Source organism: Salmo salar, chromosome ssa09 (genome assembly GCF_905237065.1).
Source record: "Salmo salar chromosome ssa09, Ssal_v3.1, whole genome shotgun sequence".
Classification (NCBI taxonomy): Eukaryota; Metazoa; Chordata; class Actinopteri; order Salmoniformes; family Salmonidae; genus Salmo; species Salmo salar.
In genome coordinates, this window is record NC_059450.1 from 76,958,973 (window position 1) to 76,985,832 (window position 26,860).

Consider the following 26,860-nt stretch of genomic DNA (forward strand, 5'->3'; position numbering starts at 1 on the left):
GGCCCAGATATATTCCACAGAGTTTTAGGAATGGGATTATAACAGTTTATAGACAAAACGGTTTGAACACTAGAGCCAAATTCATAGGAAGGAAATAAATTCAACATGCCACATTGGATTCAAAAACCACAAGAAGCTTCGGTTTCCCACAGAGATTGATTTATTCTATCGTTTCTCCTCTACTTTTCCTGGCTGGTAAAGTACCAGGATGTTGTCTCTGGTTTTCAATCTGAATTTAAAGAACTGAATTTGGAACTGAATCTGAATGCATCTGAACTTGAATATTAAATGACGTTGAAATTACATTTTTAACTGAATGCTATAATGTCTCAATTCAGTTTCAAAACATGAAATACAAGTTCAATTTACGAATTTGTAACGGCCGTCGTTGAAATGAGACCAAGGTGCAGCGGAGGATGTTTTCATCTTGTAAGGTTTAATGACCGAATGAACACTATACAAAACGAAACCAAAAAACGACCAGCCACAGTTCTGTCAGGATACAAACTAAACAGAAAACATTCACCCACAAACCTCAAAGAAAAAACAGGCTGCCTATGTATGACTCTCAATCAGCAACAACGATCTACACCTGTCCCTGATTGAGAGCCATACACGGCCGAAACAAAGAAAACCCCCAACATAGAAAAAGAAACCTAGAACGCCCACCCATGTCACACCCTGGCCTAACCAAAAATAGAGAACAAAAAACCCTCTCTATGGCAAGGGCGTTACAGAATTCGATGATTCAGTTTGTGCATTTTAAATTCCAAAAGATTTAAATTCAAATTCAATATCCTAATAAAAATTCTCAATTTATGGGATTCAAATACAATTTCTGTTGGCACTGAAATCGCTCCATATGTGTTTGTCATCTCTCAGAGATTCTGACTCATCACGATGTCTGCTGAGTTAGAGTGTTTGAGTTTGACCACAACAATACTTCTAGAACAGCCATTCAGGTTTATGATCATCTACAGTCCAGTCAGACCAGCAGCCTCAGCAGATGCATGGAATCTATTACTGATTATTGACTACACTCCGTTATAACACCCTGGGGTTTGGCTTTATTACAGCAGCAAAAACACATGACCCTGTAAATACAATCTCCATCTTGGATACCAATAACTCCGTGCTGTGGGTAGCATCTCTGCTCTCATCCCGGATCTCTTCTTGCCAGTCAGTGACTGTGTGTCTAATAACCAATATGCCAACACAGCACACCTTAACCTGCGTCATCATCATCATCATCATCATCATCATCATCATTGAGGCCTCCCTCTATAGGTGTACCAGTAAAGATTCTTGTTCACTCGAACATGTCCTGTATCGGGAGAGTGCTGAGGGGAGCTGGCAGGGTGGAGTGTTGCACTCAAAAGTGCATCCCAAATGGCACCCTATTCACTATATAGTGCCCTATGGGCCCTGGTCAAAAGTAGTGTACTACAAAGGGAATAGAGTGACATTTGGATCGATGAGTTATTCAGAACAAAAGCCTGCACAACACTTTACAGAACAGTCTGCAACTTGACAACAGACCAGATATAAAGCCAGAAGACTCTGCCAAGCAGAGAGTCTTAGACAATGCATTTCTGGAGAAATCTTCACTTGCGGAATCAGCGTATTTTGATGGTAGGACTCAGGAGTAGGGGTAGGTTCATGTCTGTCCCTAATGGCACACTATTCCCTACATAGTATGGTCAAAAATAGTGCACTACATGGAGAATAGGGTTCCATTTGGGACTAAGTCCTTGTGTTTACAGTTTATCTTTCTATAGGGGCCCTGCAGGGGCCTTAACTCTGCTGTAAGGTGTCCCGGGCCCCGGAGGATCCATCAGAGGGATCTCACAGCTTTCAAAGACATTGCTCTTCATCAATGTCAGATGTCTGGGTTCACTAAACAGGCCTGGATCTCTGGGAGAAATACAGTCTTCCCATAGAAAATGCATACTATCATCTATAAATATAATTTCAATAGGAATGAAAGACCCCCCTCGATTACAGAACCAGTTGGTCTTGTTGTGTGTTTCTGATCAGTAGAGGAGAGTGGGGTAAGCTAAGCAATTTTTTTTACATTCAACATCACTCCGTCAAGGGAAATATATTATTCTTTCAACAACAAAAACATCTACATATATTTCAGGATGTTGTGTATCCCTGGAAATAATCAGAATTCATGTAGACATTCCAGCATTGAAAGCATAGCTTGTCCAAAAAAAGTGGTCTTTCTTACCCTGGGTATGGGGTACATTGAGCAGTGGGACGGGGTAAGTTGAGCCACATACACATTTCTGTACTGAATTAAATATTACCACAACCTTGTTATAACCATGTCTAGCTTTATTTCCCAAGCACAATTCAACACAATCACAATTTTTATCATTTTCAGCATCTTTTAACACAGGCTTAACACCTAACAAACATTTTGTACTTTTCTTTTAATGCTTTTAACATAGGCCAGGCCCTGGTGTTACTTCATATCCCAGCGATAATGCCTGGCCTGGGAAGAAAACTCTTCAATTTGTTCAACTTGTCATTGGCTCAACTTACTCCCGGCAAACATTTTGACTATATTAGCACACAGCTACAAAGATGCACTTTCATGCTAGGTTTAGGACCTCATATTTGATGCTTATAGAGACCCCAACTGATCTATAGAACAATATTAAAATGATCTACTTTGGTTTAGCATTATGAAACCTCTAACACAATAAATTCATTTGACTTGGTGAAAACCAGTATTTTGTACCTAACTTGCTTGCCACTTTTTCCATGTGGTTTCTTCCTTCCTTTCTCCTTCATTCCTTCTTCATTTTGGGACCCAGAGTGGCGCAGCAGTCTAAGGCACTGCATCTCAGTGTAAGAGGGGACACCTACAGTACAGTCCCAGGTTTGAATCCAGGTTGCATCCCATCTGGCTGTGATTGGGAGTCCCATAGGACCGCACACAATTGGCCCAGCATTGTCTGGGGTTGGCTGGGGTAGGCTGGGGTAGGCTGGGGTTGGCTGGGGTAGGCTGATTCTGCCAGCTGCACATGTGGGATTGACAGGATGCTTTACCAATTTCTACCAACTGCATAGCATTTGGGAAACTTTCTGGGAAACTGATGACAACTGACCTTGTGATGTTGACATTTTGGTTCTTTGAAACTTCATAAGAGATAACTTCCACTGGTTGGTGGTCCAGTTCAAGTGTGTTACAAGATATTAAGGCCTTTGTTCTGTCTGGGTTTTGCAGTTTTAATGACATTTGCCTCAAGTCCACATTAATCTGGGAGAGATGGACAAACTGAACACACAGATAGAGCTAAATACAAAACAGTACTGGAGTATTGTCAATGGTTCTCTTGTCTTTTGTTGTGCACTTTGAACATAAAGTGAATCTACTACAGTGGGCAATTGCTATAGAAAATGACAAGAGTGCAAGTCTGTGGCGAGATTATAAATTCATAATTGATATTCTGAGTAGCTTTTAGCTGAAAGCATTCCATTACATAGTGTAGGCCTAATGCCAAATCTAATGTCACTTTATAGCACCTCATTGACAAACACAAAAAGGCCTCCTTTTCAAATGCTCCTTTAACAGTGCTGCTTGATGCCAGCCTTTCATTGACTTCATTTTCTAAAGATCTTTCTCCTCTCCTGTTTAAGCTAATTTCCTTGATGGACAGAGTAAAGGAATTACATAAGTAGCAGAGCTGATTTTTTTTGCAGTTTCTCAGACACAGATTGATGACGGAGTTGATTCTTTGGTCTCCTGTAGCTATTCACTGTATGGGATGGAAGAGGAAAAAAAGAGGGAAATGGATTGAAATGAAATGTGTCAGATCTCTACTTAACCATGTCATGCCCAGTTTGTCAGCTCCACGTTCAAATCAAGTACTAGTGAAAGCCTCTCCTCTCCTCTCCTCTCCTCTCCTCTCCTCTCCTCTCCTCTCCTCTCCTCTCCTCTCCTCTCCTCTCCTCTCCTCTCCTCTCCTCTCCTCTCCTCTCCTCTCCTCTCCTCTCCTCTCCTCTCCTCTCCTCTCCTCTCCTCTCCTTTCTCCCCACCTGTCCTCTCTTGCCATCTCCTCCCCGTCCCCTCCTGTCCTCTCTTCTCTTGTCCTCTTCTCTCTTGTCCTCTCTTATCCTGTCCTCTCCTCTCTTGTCCTGTCTTATCCTGTACTCTCCTCTCTTGTCCTCTCTTGCCCTGTCCTCTCCTCTCTTGTCCTCTCTTATCCTGTCCTCTCCTCTCTTGTCCTCTCTTATCCTGTCCTCTCCTCTCTTGTCCTCTCTTATCCTGTCCTCTCCTCTATTGACCTCTCTTGTCCTGTCCTGTATTCTCCTCTCTTGTGCTCTCTTATTCTGTCCTCTCCTCTCTTGTCCTCTCTTGTCCCCTCCTGTCCCCCCTTGTCCTCACCTGTCCTCTCCTCTCCTGTCCTCTCTTGTCCTCTGCTCTTTTTCCCACTCCTGCCCTCCAATGTCCTATCTTGCCCTCTCAAGTTTCAGTTTGTCAGCTCCACATTCAAATCAAGTACTAGTGAAAGCCTCTCCTCTCCTCTTTTCTCCTCTCCTCTCCTCCTGTCCGCTCTTGCCATCTCATCCCCTGTCCTCCCCTGTCCTCTCCTGTCCTCCCCTGTCCCCTCCTGTCCTCTTCTGTCCACTCCTGTCCGCTCTTGCCATCTAATCCCCTCTCCTCCCCTGTCCTCCCCTGTGGCCTCCTGTCCTCTCTTGTCCTCTCCTGTCCTCTATTCTCTTGTCCTATCTTGTCCTCTCCTTTCCTCTCCTCTCCTGTCCTCTCCCCTCCACTCCTGTCTTCTCCTCTCTCCCCTCATGTCCTCTCTTGCCATCTCCTCTCCTGTCCTCCCCTGTCCCCTCGTGCCCTCTCTTGTCCTCTCCTGTCCTCTCCTGTCCTCACCTCTCTTGTCCTCTCTTGTCCTGTCCTCTCCTCTCGTTTCAGGTCAGTGTCAGTAACTTATTCAATGTGCAGGGGTACTGGAGTGGTTGTATATACAGGTCAGTGCCAGTACCTTATTCAATGTGCAGGGGTAATGGAGTGGTTGTATATACAGGTCAGTGTCAGTACCTTATTCAATGTGCAGGGGTACTGGAGTGGTTGTATATACAGGTCAGTGCCAGTACCTTATTCAATGTGCAAGGGTACTGGAGTGGTTGTATATACAGGTCAGTGCCAGTACCTTATTCAATGTGCATGGCTACTGGAGTGGTTGTATATACAGGTCAGTGTCAGTACCTTATTCAATGTGCAGGGGTACTGGAGTGGTTGTATATACAGGTCAGTGTCAGTACCTTATTCAATGTGCATGGCTAATGGAGTGGTTGTATATACAGGTCAGTGTCAGTACCTTATTCAATGTGCATGGCAACTGGAGTGGTTGTATAGACAGGTCAGTGCCAGTACCTTATTCAATGTGCATGGCTACTGGAGTGGTTATATATACAGGTCAGTGTCAGTACCTTATTCAATGTGCAGGGGTACTGGAGTGGTTGTATAGACAGGTCAGTGCCAGTACCTTATTCAATGTGCAGGGGTACTGGAGTGGTTGTATATACAGGTCAGTGCCAGTAACTTATTCAATGTGCATGGCTACTGGAGTGGTTGTATATACAGGTCAGTGCCAGTACCTTATTCAATGTGCAGGGCTACTGGAGTGGTTGTATATACAGGTCAGTACCTTATTCAATGCGCAGGGGTACTGGAGTGGTTGTATATACAGGTCAGTGTCAGTACCTTATTCAATGTGCAGGGGTACTGGAGTGGTTGTATAGACAGGTCAGTGCCAGTACCTTATTCAATGTGCAGGGGTACTGGAGTGGTTGTATATACAGGTCAGTGTCATTACCTTATTCAATGTGCAGGAGTACTGGAGTGGTTGAGGTGGGTTTACACATAAAAGGGACTGGTAGTAGGATATACATGTAAAATGGGCTGAAAAGTGACTGTTAGTAGCAATTGCTTGCCCCTCCCACCTGAGGATCTGTCATTTTCAGCCAACTACTGTAACGGCTGTCGTATAGAGGGGACCAAGGCGCAGCGTGTTGAGTGCTCATAATTACTGTTTATTAAACTCAGAACACTAAAGAAAATAACAAAGAGAAAACGATCAGCTAACAGTTCTGTCAGGTACTGAAGACCACACAGAACACAACTAAACAGAATATAACTGCCCACAAACTCACTAGAAAAAAAACCTACTTAAATATGATCTCCAATTAGAGACAACGTGAACCAGCTGCCTCTAATTGGAGATCATCCCAAAAACCTCCAACATAGAAATAGAATACTAGAACTAAACATAGAAATAGAAAACATAAACAAACCACCCAAAACACCCCTTGTCACGCCCTGACCTACTCTACCATAGAAAATGACATCTTACTATGGTCAGGATGTGACAACTACATGTTTTAGGGATGCAAAATCACTTAAATATCGCTGCATTGATTGCTTTCATTTTATTCCTGCGACTCCATCATAATCTTGCTTGCTCCTGTCTTTTTTTCCTGTTAATGTTACGACCACAGTAATGTTTGTAATGACCTGTCAAACACACCTTGGTAATGGCTGAAATGGGCTCAATAGAAAACATAGTCTTTCCGTTGCATCTATAAGAATGCTTAAGCTTTGTCTGGGATTTAACGCATTGTCTCATCACTTCTATAACAAGAAAGAAGAAATATGCATTTATTTTGATTGGTATTCATTCTTTGTGGAATTGAAAAAAGTTATAAACAGTATTAATGTTTTCACATTAGATGTGCTAAAATGAAAGCAACTTGGGAAAATGAACACAGATTCTAGTGATATTATGTCTGATCTCACAACAATGTCAAGTATGTAGAGATGGCTGTAATCTAGAGCCAAGCTGTTGTGTTTGAATCTGAGGGTATCCTGACATTTTCAAACTTTTTGAATTATGCAACAGAATGTGACAACAGTAATGAATGAGGCAGTCTAGATAGCGAAGGTGAGTGCAGGTTGGCCTAGACAGTGGATGTTTTTCTGGTTGCAGCCCTGTCCCACCCCTTTATGTTAATGCATTATTTTTTACATTTTGACAATGACAGCCTACACCAGCCAAACCCGACTCTCGGCCAATTGTGCACTGCTCTATGAGACTCCCAATCACAGCCAGATGTGATGCAGCTTGAATTTGAATTAGGGACTGCAGTGACACCTCTTGCACTGAGATGCAGTGCCTTAGACCGCTGCGCCACACGGGAGCCCCAATACACCCCATGTACTTATGCAAATAAAGCACATATGATTATCTTTATTTTAACACAAAGTATATCATAAAAACCCAGCAGCGTGCAGTTCTTGACACAAACCGGTACAAATGGCACCTACTTCCATACCCCATTCAAAGGCACAAAAATATTTTGTCTTGCCTATTCATTCTCTGAATGGGACACATACACAATCAATGTCTCAATTGTTTCAAGGCTTAAACATCCTTCTTTCACCTGTCTACTACCCTTCATAATTGAAATGGACTTAACAGGTGACATCAATAAGGGATCTTAGCTTTCACCTGGATTCGCCTGGTCAGTCAGTCATGGAAAGAGCAGATCTTAAAGTTCTTAATGTTTTGTACACTTAGTGTCTCTATGAATGCTTTCTAAGAAAAAAACAGTGACATTTTACAATAAAATGAATACCTCAATTCCCACCCAAATCCTTGAATTCCAGTCATTATTTGTCCGTGCCAGTAAAAGCTTGCGTTTGCTATAATTAATTTAATAACTGATAGATTTATTTACTTCAAAAAGTCAAACTTTTATTAGTATTGATTTTAAAACCGATTAACAATTTTGATGACTGTTGCTACTGGTAGCAGGAAAATACTGTATAAATACTAATGGTAATATACTATATATACACATGTAAACAGGAGTAATAGTGACCAGTAGCAGGATAAATATATAGATACTAACGGTAATATATACATGTAAACAGGAGTAATAGTGACCAGTAACAGGATAAATAGATACTAATGGTAATATATACATGTAAACAGGAGTAATAGTGACCAGTAAGAGGATAAATAGATAGATACTAATGGTAATATATACATGTAAACAGGAGGAATAGTGACCAGTAACGGGATAAATAGATACTAATGGTAATATATACAAGTAAACAGGAGGAATAGTGACCAGTAACAGGATAAATAGATACTAATGGTAATATATACATGTAAACGGGAGTAATAGTGACCAGTAACAGGATAAATAGATACTAATAGTAATATATACATGTAAACAGGAGTAATAGTGACCAGAAGCAGGATAAATAGATAGATACTAATGGTAATATATACATGTAAACAGGAGGAATAGTGACCAGTAGCAGGATAAATAGATAGATGGTAATATATACATGTAAACAGGAGTAATAGTGACCAGAAGCAGGAGAAATAGATAGATACTAATGGTAATATATACATGTAAACAGGAGTAATAGTGACCAGTAACAGGATAAATAGATAGATGGTAATATATACATGTAAACAGGAGTAATAGTGACCAGTAGCAGGATAAATAGATACTAATGGTAATATATACATGTAAACAGGAGTAATAGTGACCAGTAACAGGATAAATAGATAGATACTAATGGTAATATATACATGTAAACAGGAGTAATAGTGACCAGTAACAGGAGAAATAGATAGATACTAATGGTAATATATACATGTAAACAGGAGTAATAGTGACCAGTAACAGGATAAATATATAGATACTAACGGTAATATATACATGTAAACAGGAGTAATAGTGACCAGTAACAGGAAATAGATAGATACTAATGGTAATATATACATGTAAACAGGAGTAATAGTGACCAGTAAGAGGATAAATAGATAGATACTAATGGTAATATATACATGTAAACAGGAGGAATAGTGACCAGTAACAGGATAAATAGATACTAATGGTAATATATACATGTAAACAGGAGTAATAGTGACCAGTAACAGGATAAATAGATACTAACGGTAATATATACATGTAAACAGGAGTAATAGTGACCAGTAGCAGGATAAATAGATGTATATATTACCATTAGTATCTATGTAAACAGGAGTAATAGTGACCAGTAACAGGATAAATAGATACTAATGGTAATATATACATGTAAACAGGAGTAATAGTGACCATTAACAGGATAAATAGATACTAATGGTAATATATACATGTAAACAGGAGGAATAGTGACCAGTAACAGGATAAATAGATAGATACTAATGGTAATATATACATGTAAACAGGAGTAATAGTGACCAGTAACAGGATAAATAGATACTAACGGTAATATATACATGTAAACAGGAGTAATAGTGACCAGTAGCAGGATAAATAGATACTAATGGTAATATATACATGTAAACAGGAGTAATAGTGACCAGTAGCAGGATAAATAGATACTAATGGTAATATATACATGTAAACAGGAGTAATAGTGACCAGTAACAGGATAAATAGATACTAATGGTAATATATACATGTAAACAGGAGTAATAGTGACCAGTAGCAGGATAAATAGATAGATACTAATGGTAATATATACATGTAAACAGGAGTAATAGTGACCAGTAACAGGATAAATAGATACTAATGGTAATATATACATGTAAACAGGAGTAATAGTGACCAGTAACAGGATAAATAGATAGATACTAATGGTAATATATACATGTAAACAGGAGTAATAGTGACCAGTAGCAGGATAAAATAGATACTAATGGTAATATATACATGTAAACAGGAGTAATAGTGACCAGTAACAGGATAAATAGATAGATACTAATGGTAATATATACATGTAAACAGGAGTAATAGTGACCAGTAACAGGAGAAATAGATACTAATGGTAATATGTACATGTAAACAGGAGGAATAGTGACCAGTAGCAGGATAAATAGATACTAATGGTAATATATACATGTAAACAGGAGTAATAGTGACCAGTAACAGGATAAATAGATACTAATGGTAATGGAAATTAATCAATGAACAGCAGCATAGTGGTGGTAATAAATCTAATCAATAATAATTGTAGCAGCAGTGTAGGTTGTGTCTGAGTGGGTAGAGACCTATGGAGGGGCATAGAGTCAGTGTGAATAGCCTGTGGGAGATGGAGAGCAGTAGTTTCTATCCTTTTAACAGTCTTATGGCCAAGGGATAGAAGCTGTTTAGGAGTCTGCTAATCTGAGCCTTGATGCACCGGTACTGCTTGCCGAACGTGAGCATGGCGAACAGTCCAAGTTTCGGGTGGCTAGAGTCTTTGACAGTTTTTCGGGCATTTCTCAGACACCACCTGGTATGTAAGTCCTTGGTGACTGGGAGCTCGCCGGCAGTGCAGTTGCCATACCTGATGGTGATACAACCAGTCAGGATGCTCTCGCTGGTGCAGCTGTAAAATTTCCAGAGGATATGAGGGGCCATGTCAAATAATTTCAGTCTACTGAGGTGGAAGAGGCGTTGTTGTGCCCCTCCCCCCCCCCCTCTTTCCTGTAGTCCACGAACAGCTCCTTGGTCTGATGAAGTTAAGGTAGAGGTTGTTGTCCTGGCACCACCCCCCTGCCAGTTCTACAACCTCCTCCCTGTAGACTGTCTCATCGCCATTGGTGATCAGGCCTAGAACCGTCTTGTCGTCAGCAAACTTGATGATTTTTTTTATTTTATTTTATTTTATTTAACCTTTATTTAACCAGGTAGGCCAGTTAAATGGAGTTGGAGTTGGATGATTTAGTTGGCGTCGTGGAGTCTCATATCCCCTCCTCCCACAATACGTAAGTAGAGACAATCAAACTGCCACTCTAGCACAGCCACCGTCACCATTTCTGTCCTGTGCCATTTTTTTCAATCCCAGGGATGAAGCAGTGGTTATGTTGATTGTGGGGTACTGAGGGGCTAAGATGTCTTGTCGCAGCATTGTGATTGTAGGGTACTGATGATAAGATGTCTAGTCACTTTTGTTTGGATTGTTAGGTACAGGTGCTAATATGTCCTTTATATGAAACGGACTAACTCCTTGCTAGCAGTCTGTTTAAATCATCCAATCATTGTATATACAATATACAAACAACCTGTCATTCAGAACCAATGAAATACTGTTACCTTAAAAACATCAAGCATTTTCAATAGTCCTCACCTGTTAGAGGCTATAGGTAATGATGCAATACATTTCAAGATCTAACAACTGATTTTCTTTGATCAGCAGTGTTTTAAAAAGACCGTATGGCAAATCTCTGAACTTACTTTTGTCCAACTTTGTATTGGGTGAGTTGGTTAATCTGCAGTTGCTCTATCTATTTTTGGATTTAGAAATGAATGAATGAACTTATAAATGCCTCATGAGCTCAGTTCAACTGTCGTACCCCATTAGAACCCCAAATAAAAGCTTGTTTTACTCCAATGTTTGTAAACAAAGTAAATGTAAACAAACACTACACCATATATCCTTAAAACATGGTTAAAACTATCATTTTGAGTTCATGGATGGTCAGTCCTTGCATCCATAGCTCTGTCTATGAATTTGACATTTCTCCAGCCCCATTCCTCAGCGTTTTACTGAAACGTTTTACTGTGATTGTTTCAACTGCTGGATGCCGTTGTAAGTCTGTGATCAAAAAAATAGACTGATGTTATTGTAACAGCTTTATTTTCATTTCATCCCACTAAGAATGTCCTGTTATCTCAGTCTGGAGGAAAGAAGAGTCTGTGTGTGGTGTGGATGTGTGCGTCCTCTGTGTGTGTGTGCATCCTCTGTGTGTGTGTGCATCCTCTGTGTGTGTGTGTGTGTGTGTGTGTGTGTGTGTGTGTGTTCGCATGTGAAATGTGCATTTTTTTTTTTACAGCTATTTATAGTTCTAAATTCTTTGCTGTAACTCACATCCCAGTGTGAAGAATATGAATAACGATATGGTTGAGATAGTTCCGTAGAGATAACATGCTAATGATACTTCCACCTTCCCTTTACTCCTTTCTCTGTCCATGGAAAATTACCTCTTCATCTTAGACCACCAGGTAGTCTACCCTGCATACTGTTTTACCCACTCCATATGTATATTCTGTGTTCTAGTCATGGCTCATCTTACAGTATATAATTATTATTTCACTTTTTTTAGGTAAGTCAGTTAATAACAAATTCTTATTTTCAATGACAGCCTGGGAACAGTGCCTTGTTCAGGGGCAGAACGACAGATTTTTACCTTGTCAGCTCAGAGATTCGATCTTGCAACCTTTCGGTTACTAGTCCAACGCTTTAACCACTAGGCTACCTGCCACCCCAACAGTGTGTACTGTTATAGAGCACAAAGGACAGTTATGGACCATGAGGAGAGAGTTCTAATCACCATGACCCAACAGAAGATAAACTGTATAACTAACAACACTCAGAAAGACAGAAATTCAATCATCTAATGGTCAGACTCCGAGCAAAAGCGTCCACTCAGCAGCCTGCTGCGAGCTGGTTGGGTGCCTGCCAGACAGAGCCTTTATCCAACAACAGTCCCCCTCCACAGCCGTCAGCCAGCCGAGGCCCATGCAGGCATTTAACCTGATAGACATGCCAACCTGTACTCCACATGACAACACAAAGAGTGACTGCCTAACCTCTCCTTCTCCCCAACCTGCTCCATCATATTAACAATAGCACAATGGTGCTTTATCTCAGGGTAGCTCTGGGAGCAAACTGGGCCTTTAGCAAAGTTGACTGCATGCTTTGCATCTCTGGCACAGTGGCAACAAAACAACATGATTGAACATTGCGGTGTCCTTACAGCCATCTCTGGCACAGTGGCAACAAAACAACATGATTGAACATTGCGGTGTCCTTACAGCCATCTCTGGCACAGTGGCAACAAAACAACATGATTGAACATTACGGTGTCCTTACAGCCATCTCTGGCACAGTGGCAACAAAACAACATGATTGAACATTGCGGTGTCCTTACAGCCATCTCTGGCACAGTGGCAACAAAACAACATGATTGAACATTAGTGTCCTTACAGCCATCTCTGGCACAGTGGCAACAAAACAACATGATTGAACATTACGGTGTCCTTACAGCCATCTCTGGCACAGTGGCAACAAAACAACATGATTGAACATTACGGTGTCCTTACAGCCATCTCTGGCACAGTGGCAACAAAACAACATGATTGAACATTGCGGTGTCCTTACAGCCATCTCTGGCACAGTGGCAACAAAACAACATGATTGAACATTACGGTGTCCTTACAGCCATCTCTGGCACAGTGGCAACAAAACAACATGATTGAACATTACGGTGTCCTTACAGCCATCTCTGGCACAGTGGCAACAAAACAACATGATTGAACATTAGTGTCCTTACAGCCATCTCTGGCACAGTGGCAACAAAACAACATGATTGAACATTACGGTGTCCTTACAGCCATCTCTGGTACAGTGGCAACAAAGCAACATGATTGAACATTACGGTGTCCTTACAGCCATCTCTGGCACAGTGGCAACAAAACAACATGATTGAACATTAGTGTCCTTACAGCCATCTCTGGCACAGTGGCAACAAAACAACATGATTGAACATTAGTGTCCTTACAGCCATCTCTGGTACAGTGGCAACAAAGCAACATGATTGAACATTAGTGTCCTTACAGCCATCTCTGGCACAGTGGCAACAAAGCAACATGATTGAACATTAGTGTCCTTACAGCCATCTCTGGTACAGTGGCAACAAAACAACATGATTGAACATTAGTGTCCTTACAGCCATCTCTGGTACAGTGGCAACAAAGCAACATGATTCAACTTATTTAGGTTGTTAACTTCCTTCATTATTCTTATCCTCGGATTCCCCAAAGCCATGATCAAATAAAATAAAATAAAATAAAATTGTGTTGGTCACATACACATGGTTAGCAAATGTTAATGTGAGTGTAGCGAATGCAAGATGGAATCAGTGGTATAAGGCTGTCTTTAATTTTATCCAAGGCACCAGGCCCAGCTAACCCTCCCCTCTGCAGCAAGTCCCACACTTTTTCAACAGATAGTGTAGTTTCACAGCAGTCAGCAGTTCAGTACTAGAGGACTCTGCTTAGGAACCAATACAAACAAAGCCAAGTAGTTCTAATGGGTAAATAACCATATCAACTTAGATAAGATGAAAGAGTGAAAGAGTTGGGAAAAGGGAAAAATACAGCGAGAGAGACAGAGAGAGCAATACACACAGAGAGAGAGAGACAGAGAAAGCAATACAGAGAGAGAGAAAGAGACAGACAGAGAGAGCTATACACAGAGAGAGAGACAGAGACATTCAGAGAGAGCAATACACAGAGCAAGAGAGAGAGAGAGACAGACAGAGGGAGCAATACACAGAGAGACAGACAGACAGAGCAATACACAGAGAGTGAGACAGACAGAGCAATACACAGAGAGAGAGACAGACAGAGCAATACACAGAAAGAGACAGACAGAGCAATACACAGAGAGAGAGACAGACAGAGCAATACACAGAGAGAGAGAGAGACAGAGCAATACACAGAGAGAGACAGACAGAGCAATACACAGAGAGAGACAGAGCAATACACAGAGAGAGAGAGAGAGAGAGAGAGAGGGGGGAGTAAAGTCTTGTCTCCCTGAAGTGTGCTTGCTGAGCAGATAGAGAAGCCAGAGACGATGGAATTCCCCCTGTGCTGTGCTGTGCTGTGCTGTGCTCTGCTGTGCTCTGCTGTGCTCTGCTGAACCGTGCTGTGCCAAATCGTGCTGAACTCTGCTGTTCTGAACTGTGCTGTCTGTGCTGTTCTGAAGTGTTCTGAACCGTGCTGTTCTGTTCTGAACTGTGCTGTTCTGAGCTGTTCTGAACTCTGCTGTTCTGAACTGAACTGTGTTATTCTGTGCTGTGCTGAACTGTTCTGAACTGTGCTGTTCTGTTCTGAACTGTGCTGTTCTGAGCTGTTCTGAACTGTGCTGTTCTGAACTGTTCTGAACTGTGTTGTACTGATCTGAACTGAACTGTTCTGTGCTGTTCTGAACTGAACTGTGCTGTTCTGTGCTGTTCTGAACTGTGCAGTTCTGTGCTGTTATGAATTGTTCTGAACTGTGCAGTTCTGTGCTGAACTGTGCTGTGCAGCGCTCAAATTGGCAACAACAGGGCCTCTGGGGGGGAGTTAATGTGGGAATATTAATGTGAGTAGAACGTCCTGTCCACATCCTAAATGACACCCCATTCCCTTTATAGCGCACTACTTTTGACCAGGGCCTATATGGTTGTGGTCAAAAGTAGTGCACTATATAAGGAATAGGATGCCATTTTGGACTAAGCCCCTGTGTTAGTACTCTGAGAAAGGTCTTAACGGCTAATCTAGGGACAGAAACCTGAGAAGCCTCTCTGAACTTTACAACGCCTAACACATCTGCAATTGACAGGTCCAGAAATCCATATTACACTGGCAATCTACAGGGATAGATCAAAGTCAATACGTTAAGAGGACTTTGGCTGGGTGCCAATTCTCAAAACCATCTTTCTTTCCGTATCTCCATTCCTGGATGGTCAGTGATCTGAAGGGACAGGGTTAGGGTAAGTAGTAACCCTTGACCATCCCCAAAGACATTTGAGATCCCTAATCAGGAAGAAAAAGAGAAAGGTAGAAAGAACCACTGTATATAAGAGCGCTGAGATATGCTGTAGTTCAAGAAGAGAGTATGACAATATAATGCATGCATGAGAAACCCTCCCACCAGTGTCTGCGGATGTACTTAATCAGAATAGCCCTAAACATTCTATAGGAGTGCTGTGTAAGCCCGAACCCCAACAGACCACATGTTCCAACTAAATGATCAGCCTTTTGGGTTAGGAAGAGGGGAAATGTGTTCTATTGAGTGGGGACCATAACATTTTAGCTGAAATACTTATTGTATGGCTGTCTCTGTCAAGGGAGTTACAGCTATACAATCTCAACCAAGTGCTCAATTTGCTGGGATGTATATTAAGAATACATGTTCAAGCTGCGAAGGCAAGACAAAAATAACTGTATGAAATTAGAAGAAGAGAAAAAAACAGGACATTATTCCTAAACGAAAGCCATTCAGCTACAGCACCGTTTTTTTAAGGGGTGTGAAACAACGACGGTGAAATATCATCGCAATGTAACCACTCAAGCCTAATATCACTCCAGCACTATTCCCTCTGTGTAATTCATTCAAATCAAAGCCATGAACGACTGGCTAATTTCAGTTCCCCTTTAATGTGCCATTCTCAGGAGGTAGAGTGAGTCATTTGGATTTCCATTCCGAAATATCTTCTGTCACTTCGAGTCATCGTATAACACAGAAACATTCAACAGGACCCACGATGTCTATCCCTGGAGAGCACCAAATATGTATCCAACTTCCACCATTCTGGCGTTTTACATGGCTGGCTTTCTCGTTGTGGATGGGATAGTTCAATTGCTTGGCTGTTGTAGAGAGAAAGATCGCAAGAGACCTGAGGATAGCGATATAGTTGAATTCAATGTTTAGAGGTTAGAAAGTGGAGGCTTTGGCTCAGTAGGCTAACGCAGTCTTGAGTTACAGAGTATACATTACAGGTCTCTAACCTACTCCCTACATGTCCCAATGGCTGAGCTAATGTATGTAGTGTCTTTCAGTGAATACATGAGCTTGCTGAATGGTGTTGTGTGCTGATTGTTGTTGCGTGCCATTGGAGAAGGGTTTATGTAGTGAACTATGTGTGGTGCGCAATGCTAGGTGATGAGTGAGAGGCTGGAGCTCTGTCTCCCTCTCTTCCTCTCTCTCTCTCTCTCTCTCTCTCTTTCCCTCTCTCCCTCTCCCTTTTTTTCATCTCACTCTGTTTCCCTCTCTCCCTCTCTCTCTCTCTCTCTCTCTCTCTCTCTCTCTCTCTCTCTCTCTCTCAAGCTCTCTCTCTCTTTCTTTCCCTCTCTCTCTCACGCTCTCTCTCTCTTTCTTTCCCTCTCTCTCCCTCTCTCTCTCCCTCTCCCTCTCTCCCTCTCTCCCTTTTTTCACCTCACTCTGTTTCCCTCTCCCCTCTCTCTCTCTTTCCCTCTCTCCCTCTCTTCCCTCTCTCCCTCTCTTCCTCTCTCTCTCTCTCCCTTTTTTCACCTCATTCTGTTTCCCTCTCTTCCTCTCTCTCTCTCTCTCTCTCACTCCCCCTCTCTCTCTTTCCCTCTCTCCCTCTCTTCTCTCACTCTCTCTCTCACTCTCTCTCTTTCCCTCTCTCCCTGCATGCCGTCTTACACATATGGCTCTCATCGCTTGATGCTCAATCACAGTCTCCAGGGACTCAGTCGGTCTGCTCCACAAGACTAGTAGAAATAATAATAATAAAAACATCGTACCGCGAAGAGGCCTGTGGCCAAGCAACATAATCAAAAAATTGTTTCTCTTGTTTTAAAGGATTTTGTCTTCCCTAAACAAAGACAAAGACTATTCATACGTTTGAAGTTAGGGTGCTCAGAATCGTAAACTTTTCCAAACATGGACATGGCTGTGTGCTGAAGCTCTTTCGGAAAGTCGATATCCCCTGTTTCTGAAGGGTTTCCGGAGGTCATATGTTACATTAACAGACAACAACAACAAAAGCAGAGCACAACACACTGTCTGAAAATCATAGAGGACCAGTTTAATTGACTCTTACAGCATAGAGCTATGACAAGCATTTTGACCAACTGTCACGCCCTGGCCAGAGAGAGGTTTTTGTTCTCTATTTTGGTTAGGCCAGGGTGTGACTAAGGTGGGCATTCTATGTGCCCTTTTCTATGTTTTGTGTACTTCTTTGTTTCGGCCGAGTATGGTTCTCAATCAGGGACAGCTGTCTATCGTTGTCTCTGATTGGGAACCATACTTTGGTAGCCTTTTCCCACAGGGTTTTTGTGGGTAGTTAATTTCTGTTCAGTGTTTTGCACCTTACGGAACTGTTTCGGTTCTTCTCTTTGTTATTTTTGTTTTAGTGTTCAGTTTATTAAAGAAAGCATGAACACTTACCACACTGCGTTTTGGTCCGATGATTCTTCCTCTTCAGACGACGAATACCGTTACACCAACAGCATCACCAGGCCGCTATTTTCGAGTAGCAATTCCTGTGATTAAGGACTTGCATTGATAAAGATCTGAATTCCCAGTTGAATTGGTTGTTTCTTCATGGATTTACGGTGTGCTGGCTGACAATAAGAGTAGGATTTTAGAAATGCGGTCTTTATAGGAAAACTCCTTTGAAACTCAATTATCTGCAAAGGTTCTGAGAGAGAGAGAGAGAGAGAGAGCATTTTGGCCTCTTCATTGGTTATGAGTGAGGGCTTGTTTTGCTGTGGTGTCAAAATCATATAATTGAAACAAGTCTCACATGCAGCTAAACAAAGTGGTCTCCTTAGTTATTTTTCTACAGATGAAACATATATGGGCAGGGACAGACTCTCTATACAGAATCAGACATCTGGAGACTGAATGGAGCACTGAGTGGTACAAATGCGATCTATGTACTGTATATTGGACTGGACGTGGGATGCGTGTGGGGTAAGCCATATTAGCTTCTCTGCCATGTGCCATTCATCAGGATGTAAACATCAACACATCTAACTCCAGGCGCAATGACAGAACAGGTCATTAAGGTTCTTGTGTTATGAATTCAGCTCAAAGTGTTTCCAGACTGACTGACAGCCTTAGCCAGGTCCACCATCAGAGTAGCCTTTCAGTTAGCCTTGGTGCCTTGCTAATCACTAGCAATAATATGCATGAAGAGGTCCGTAATGCGGCTTTGCCCTGCCCCCCATCTCCTGTGTAATGAACAATGTCTCAATCGGAAAGACTGGCATCACATGCCTCAGACTACGTTGACATAAGCATCAGTCCTGAAAGCGTTGAAAGCCTCCGGACCTAGACACCTGAATACCAACTTCATGCTTTACAAAATAATTCACTTTGTGGTTTGCAGGTCAACCCCTGACAATGTTAACATTAGTAATCCCTTGTTATATGGACTTGTTGCCCGTGCTGGACCGGAACACAGAGAATAATATGAATGAATGTGGTGTGGCATTACAATGACCAAACTGCTCTGAACCCCTATTGGAAACAGGTGTGGTGAAGAAGAACTCAAAGGTGATATGCAACCCAGAGTATTTGCAAACAAGCTACAGAAAAAATTGCTATTATTAGGACTTTTATTTGCTTCCACTACATAAGCCTATAAAAACACCTCAATCCATCACCAATGCATGCTGCGTAGTGTAGGAATGTTATTTCTATATATACACAAGGTAGTTTAGGTTCCAGGCAGGGACAGTATAAAGGGAAGCTGCAGTATACAGTAGAGACAGTACAGTAGTATTTAATATGTACGGCTGCGTAATTATCCTACAAAAGAAATCCGGTCTGTGCCAAAGCAGTAATTGAAACGCTTGATCGGCAAAAATTGGACAAGAACATAAATTGTTCTGCAAATGCATGAACTATCCCTTCCAGTCGACCACCTTAGAGTCTACACTGTGAAAAGTGGGACTACACTGTTGTTTATTTGGAGTGCTTATACTGATTGGAATGAGTAAAAATTACGATTCAGGTTCATTCAACCTATTATTCAATTTGTCTGATAAAATATGATTTTTTTAATTGAACGAAAGCTTTAAAATTGCTTTCAATACCTTACGCGCATGTGCATTGCATGTAGCGGTGGGAGCCTATCAGAAGAGATGGAGGAGTGGCTTATTGATGACGTGGCTTTCTGCTTGGTTTTTTTTGCCCACCCTTGAGAATGAATGTGACTCCAGTTAATGTGGTCTTTTACATTTGTTATTCAAACTTAAACTGACACACTGCCACCAAATGTAATTTTAGTTACATAATGTAAATGCATGTACTATTAAAGGGAAGGGTAGGTTTATATATTGTGTCTACTACATATGACAGACTTGTGTAAAGAATATGTTTGAAAACATTATTTCAAGTTATTGAACCAATAACTTGATTTCCAGGGGATTTATTTCATTCATAGTAACTCAATTGAAGAAATGTGATTAGGTAATTCCAACGGGATAAAAACAATGGGTTGTATTTACATTAAATATTTGTTTTATTTGATATTTATTAGATTTAACCAAAGGGGAAAAGTAAGTGTTGAAGGTAGGTTGCAACTTGACAAATAGGTTTGGTAATAATCAATAACAAAACAAATAATAGTATTGAATCATACATTTGGGTTCAACAAATGTAGTATTTTTCAAATGGAAAGACATGTGAAAGACAATTTACATGTGACTAGTTGAAGTCATTTTTGGAGGGGTTGTTTTTTTACAGCGACTGTGGGAAAAATATATTCACCTGAATCTTAATGATAAGATATTAGTCTGTCTTGACAGGGAAAGAAATATTAACAGCTATGCATTGCTTACTGATATTATTCTATGGGTAAAAACAGGCAAAATTCAGCCATGTGCTTGTTCACCTTTTTGATTCCCTTTAAGCCTCCATTCCATTTGAACTAAATGACCGATCAAGACAAGAAAAACCTTCAATGTTTTCAATGCCCAAGATACTCAACCTGGTGTGATGCCCAGAGTATAATGTGCTAAAGCCCACCTCCAAAATCCAGTTTAAGATATGTAGTGATAGACTTTTCGATTATTTATTTCTGAACATTGTTCATATTACCTAAATATTGTGGAGTTTCATGGTGGATAGAGAGATTGAGGGAATAATTCCTTCTGAAAACATATACAAATCCCAAGCCAAATTTGAACCATTCCATGTTTAGATCAGACAGCTATTCCTCACATAAAATGTGTGGTCATGATAATGTCGTGAGTGATTTGTTGGAGAAACTATTTTTTTTAAGGAATTCATTGCATAGCAGCATCAGCTCTCATTGAAACCCGTTATGAACATAAAGGCACAATTGTTTGATTTTAGTTTAGCCCTCCAATCAAATCGTATTTTCCACCAGAAAATCCCACTTGAACCCCTGCCCACATCCTGCATAACATAGTAGCCTATAGACTAAGCTCCCAAAACAACAATCTAATCTACTCATCTGAAAAAATACATCAATGACAGCACAGCCACTAGTCCACTCCCCGCCCAACTCATGAAAAAGTTGCATGCATAGACCTCACCACAAAAACAACACAGAAATCCATGCGTTTTCTGTGCTGCCACAGACATTTTCCTAGTGCAGTTATTCTTGGGCTACTGCGTAGGCCTAATATTCGTCATATACAGTACGTCTCTTCTGTTCGGCTGTATATCTATCTACCAATTCATACAGTCAAGCTGCATTGAGAGAGCTGCTGAAGCACATACAGTGAAGCGCGCGGAGCAGTGAGGTTTGACAGGAGGCACAGGGGGACTGCTCGATACTTTTCATGCAAACAGTTCCCAGAGAAGACAGAGCGAGACAACTGCACTGCAATTGGACTGATGTGACAAGACCTTTATGATACAATTTCAACCAATTGGTTTTGTAACTGAGTGGGACGTTAAGAAAATGCACCGGTTGGGAAATTTAAATTTTAATCCTTGATAACCTCTCCATTAATCATGTAGCCTAACAACACTTGTTCGAGCAGGTTTATTTTGGGATGGTGTTGCTCGTTTTATTTTGCTACATCTCCAGGTGATTAGAAACCTGCTATGGAGGATCTCTTTAGTCAAAATGAATCTGAGCACTAACGATGCCAACTTATGGGGAAATGGTTCCTTATTGGAATTTCAGGGTGGGAAAGTGGGGATACCGTGGTTGTCAGAGTCGCCTGTCAACTCCACAAACGCCACTGGCAACGGGACGCAGATCGATGAAGTGGATCTTACCCGTGCCATCCTGCTCGGCTTGGTCCTGGGGGCTTTCATCGTGTTTGCCATCGTGGGCAACATCCTTGTCATCCTGGCGGTGGTGACCAACAGGCACCTGCGGACTCCGACCAACTACTTCATAATCAACCTGGCAATTGCCGACCTGCTGCTGGGCACCACCGTGCTGCCGGTGTCTGCCACCCTGGAGATCCTCAACTACTGGGTGTTCGGCAGGGTCTTCTGTGACATCTGGGCGGCGGTGGATGTTCTGTGCTGCACCGCGTCCATTATGAGCCTGTGCGTCATTTCAATCGACCGTTACATCGGGGTGAGCCACCCGCTGCAGTACCTGAGCATAGTGACTGAGAAGCGGGCACTTCTGGCCATGCTCGGGGTGTGGGTGCTCTCGGTGGTCATCTCCATTGGACCCCTCCTTGGGTGGAAGCAGCCACCATCAGTGGACGACACGGTGTGCCTCATCACAGAGGAACCGTTTTACGCACTCTTTTCCTCCCTCGGGTCCTTCTATATACCGCTGGTTGTTATCTTGTCCATGTATTTTAGGGTTTATGTAGTCGCCAAACGGACCACCAAGAACTTGGAGGCTGGGGTGATGAGGGAGAGGATGAATACGAGTGAGCTCACGCTCAGAATCCACAGGGGATCCCAGATGCATGATGACACAGGCGGTGGCACCAGCAAGGGCCGCGCAACCCAGGCGAGGAGCTCCCTGGCAGTGAAACTTCTGAAATTCTCCCGGGAGAAGAAAGCAGCAAAAACTTTGGGGGTCGTGGTTGGCATGTTTACGCTTTGCTGGCTGCCGTTCTTCCTAGCCTTACCCATTGGTAGGTATATTTTTCCATATATATTGACCCTTTTCCAAACTAATATCCAAGTACACCTTCTACAGAAAACTATCTTGATCAATATGGTTATTTGACACAGCAGTCCAGCAGTTGAATGAAACAATGATAATAATCATATGATACTATAGCCTGCAATTAAAATAACCCTCAATATGTGATAATACACATACAAAAATATTATGGTACATTTATATATATTTTGGTGCCATATTACATTTCGCAAGCAAACTACTGAAAAGTGGCTGAGAAGATTTTTCTTTAATATCTGGAAGTAAATCTATGTGGCCCTTGGGTCCCATTCAGAGAGAACTGTTCCATAAATCCCATCTCCAGAAAGTTGGCACTGACCATGGCCTATATGATAATATCCATCCATTAATTTACTGACATGATTTATCAGCATGATGTCTGCGTCCCAAATGACACCCTATTCCCTATAATGGACTGCTTTGACCAAAGCCCTATGGACCCTGGTCAAAAGTATTGTACTAATGGGATTGGGTGCTTTTTGGGACACAGGGGCTAGTGAAGTCTAGAGGGGCCAGTGGGGGGCCGGTAGGAGTTAAGGGGAGTCTAGGGGGGCCAGTGGGGGCCGGTAGGGGTTAGTGGACAGAGCAGTGCAGATAGACGAGGAAAACGTTCATCATTATTTACTGCTGTTGTTTTCAGGGAGACCTCTGCTCTGTCCTTCCCCTTCTCTGTGCCTCTATCTCTAAGAGGTCAGTTCCAGTATGGTAATGTACTGTGTCAGCTATCTATTATAACCCCTAATAAACCAGATGCAGTCAATCACTAAAACTCCTGATACATGCATTGGCAGTCGTGTAAAGTAAGTCAAAATATTTTAAGATTTTTTTTTGGGGTGTCTGTACTTTACTTTATTATTTATATTTTTAACAACTTTTACTTTTACTACACTACATTCCTAAAGAAAATAAATGTATGTTATTTTTACTCCCATAAATTTCCCCTTACACCCAAGAGTATTTGTTACATTTCGAATGCTCAGACAGGACAGCAATATGGCCCAAATCACACACCTATCAATATAACGTGTTGTCATCACTTCTGCCTCTGATCTGGCGCACTCACTAAACACATATACTGTGTTTCTAAATTATGTCTGAGTGTTGAAGTGTGCCCCTGGGTGTCTTGACTGTAAAAACAAAAAAACTAAAGTTTTTACCGTCAAAAGGTTTGCTTAGTATAAGGAATTTGATGTATAGCTTTTACTTTATACTTTTACTCCAGTAACATTATGACAATTGAGTACTTTTTCCACAACTGAACTTAAGTCAATTTAAAACCAGATACTTTTAGACCTTTATTCAATTAGTATATTACTGGGTGACTTTCACTTTTATTTGGGTAATTTTCTATTAAGGTATCTTTACTTTTACTCAAGTGTGACAGTTGAGTACTTTTTCCACCACTGTGGATTGGCTTGGGACAGTTGTGAATGCATGCACTAAACCAGAGCATGCAGATCTCCAGTCATTAGAAATAATGTAGAGCACTTGAATTGTGAACGAGTTTGTGCTTATCAGGAAGTACTTATCCGTAGTGCACTTATTAGGAGTCTGCAGTCCTAGCTTCGACTGGAACTATTAGTTAATTAAAACAAAAAAATATGTTTTAAGTGAGAAGTAGGAATTGGTCTGAAGCCTAAAAAGAAAGGACATTCACATGAGCACCACAATGCGTACTCCACCCATGCTTTACCAAGGTTTTCCAGCACACAGCTTTGACCTACTACAGTAGCTCTGTTGGTCTATGGTACTTCGAACAATGTGTAGGCAGGTTGCTTACAATTCAAAACTTCTCAAACAGCCTAATTCATTCTCTTAGAGGAGGTGCTCCCACAGTAACGTGATGTGTACCTCATACAAGGTAATGTATTGCATTCTTCCCAGCTTACACTAAGACATTAGCTCCTTCCACTACCTTTACAAGCTTTGTTTAATTATACGAAAGCAAGCTTTACTTTTATACTTATAGACTTAAAGACCAACAGGCTTGTTTTAGCTATTTTGTCTTGTAGTAATGTGGTACCTGCCTGTATTTCCATAAACCTTTATTTTAACAATACATGTCATTGAAAAATAAATATATTTCATGACACATTTGTTGGTCAGTGTGTACCCAACATAACAACAGGGGTTGGTGTGTTCAACACAGTCACTCATATAAACTCGTATAAAAATCCAAATAACTTCACTGATATTCATTGTAAAGGGTTTAAACACTGTTTCCCATGCTTGTTCAATTAACCATAAACAACGAATGAACATGCACCTGTGGAATTGGAACAGTTGTTAAGACACTAACAGCTTACAGACGCTAGGCAATTAAGGTCACAGTTGTGAAGACTTAGGACACTAAAGAGGCCTTTCTACTGACTCTGAAAAACACCAAAAGAAAGATGACCATTGTCCCTGCTCATCTGCGTGAACGCGCCTTAGGCATGCTGCAAGGAGGCATGAGGACTGCAGATGTGGCCAGGGCAATAAATTGCAATGTCCGTACTGTGAGACGCCTAAGACAGCGCTACAGGGAGACAGGATGGACAGCTGATCGTCCTCGCAGTGGCAGACCACATGTAACAACACCTGCACAGGATCGGTACATCCGAACATCACACCTGCGGTACAGGTACAGGATGGCAACAACAACTGCCCGAGTTACACCAGGAATGCACAATCCCTCCATCAGTGCTCAGACTGTCCGCAATAGGCTGACAGAGGCTGGACTGAGGGCTTGTAGGCTTGTTGTAAGGCACGTCCTCACCAGACATCACCGGCAACAACATTGCCTATGAGCACAAACCCACCGTCGCTGGACCGACAGGACTGGCAAAAGGTGCTCTTCACTGACAAGTAGTGGTTTTGTCTCACCAGAGGCGTTTATCATCTAAGGAATGAGCGTTACACCGAGGCCTGTACTCTGGAGTGGGATGGATTTGGAGGTGGAGGGTCCATCATGGTCTGGGGTAGTGTGTCACAGCATCATCGGACTGAGCTTGTTGTCATTGCAGTCAATCTCAACGCTGTGCGTTACAAGGAAGACATCCTCCTCCCTCATGTGGTACCCTTCCTGCACGCTCATCCTGACATGACCCTCCAGCATGACAATGCCACCAGCCATATTGCTCGTTCTGTGCATGATTTCCTGCAAGACAGGAATGTCAGTGTTTTGCCATGGCCAGAGAAGGGCCCGAATCTCAATCTCATTGAGCCTTGGTGGAAGAGTGGGGTAACATCTCACAGCAAGAACTGGCAAATCTTGTGCAGTCCATGAGAAGGAGATTCACTGCAGTACTTAACGCAGCTGGTGGCCACACCAGATACTGACTGTTACTTTTGATTTGGACCCCCCCCTTTGTTCAGGGACACATTATTAAATTTCTGTTAGTCACATGTCTGTGGAACTTGTTCAGATTATGTCTCAGTTGCTGAATCTTGTTATGTTCATACAAATATTTACACGTTAAGTTTGCTGAGAATAAATGCAGTTGACAGTGAGAGGATGTTTCTTTTTTTGCTGAGTTTAGATATAGTGGTCTATAGAGCATGTATTCAAACCTGATTTAAGTAACCGTTAGTTTACCTGTGTAATATTGACATAAGCTCAAAACAATTTGTCAAACATGGTCCTGTTTTATCAATTGCTGTGCTGATCAATGGACAGTTCAATACCTCTTTCAAATGACTATGTAACAACTGTGCGTCAATCTAAGTAACATAACTTAAAAAATCCCCATCAAAATCCGTCAGTTTAAGCTAGATATATCTGCATGGGCTATGTCTGAATCCACACCATCCACCTATGTCGGCCTTCCGCGTCTGTGGTGGAAGGTGGTCGAGCTACAGCGATGTGTGTCAGACCATGAAAAATCTGTCTTCTCACTAAAATGCCTGTAGCATCCGAACGGTTTGGCCTAATATGACCACTGGAAAGATAAGACTCTCACAATGTAACGGTCGTCGTAGTAAGTGGACCAAAGCGCAGCAGGTTGAGTGCTCATTATATATTTATTGTGACCGCTTAAGGAAACCACGAATACGAACAAACGAACGAACGAACGAACGAACGAACGAACGAACGAACGAACGAACGAACGAACGAACGAGATAGATAACAGGCTAAACACAGCTATGCAATCACAACTTCCCACAAAACCCAAATAAAACACACCCCTCTA

The 26,860-nt window shown here is 41.7% G+C and overlaps 1 protein-coding gene across 1 annotated transcript in view; it reads left to right on the plus strand.

Moving 5' to 3' along the window:
- Positions 1–21,117: 21,117 nt before the first annotated feature.
- The window catches only part of LOC106611928 (alpha-1A adrenergic receptor), a 32,103-nt gene continuing 26,360 nt past the window's right edge, over positions 21,118–26,860 (plus strand). The window contains 1 exon segment of the mRNA XM_014212601.2: positions 21,118–22,638. Coding sequence (XP_014068076.1) covers positions 21,657–22,638 — 982 coding nt within the window. The 5' untranslated portion in view covers positions 21,118–21,656.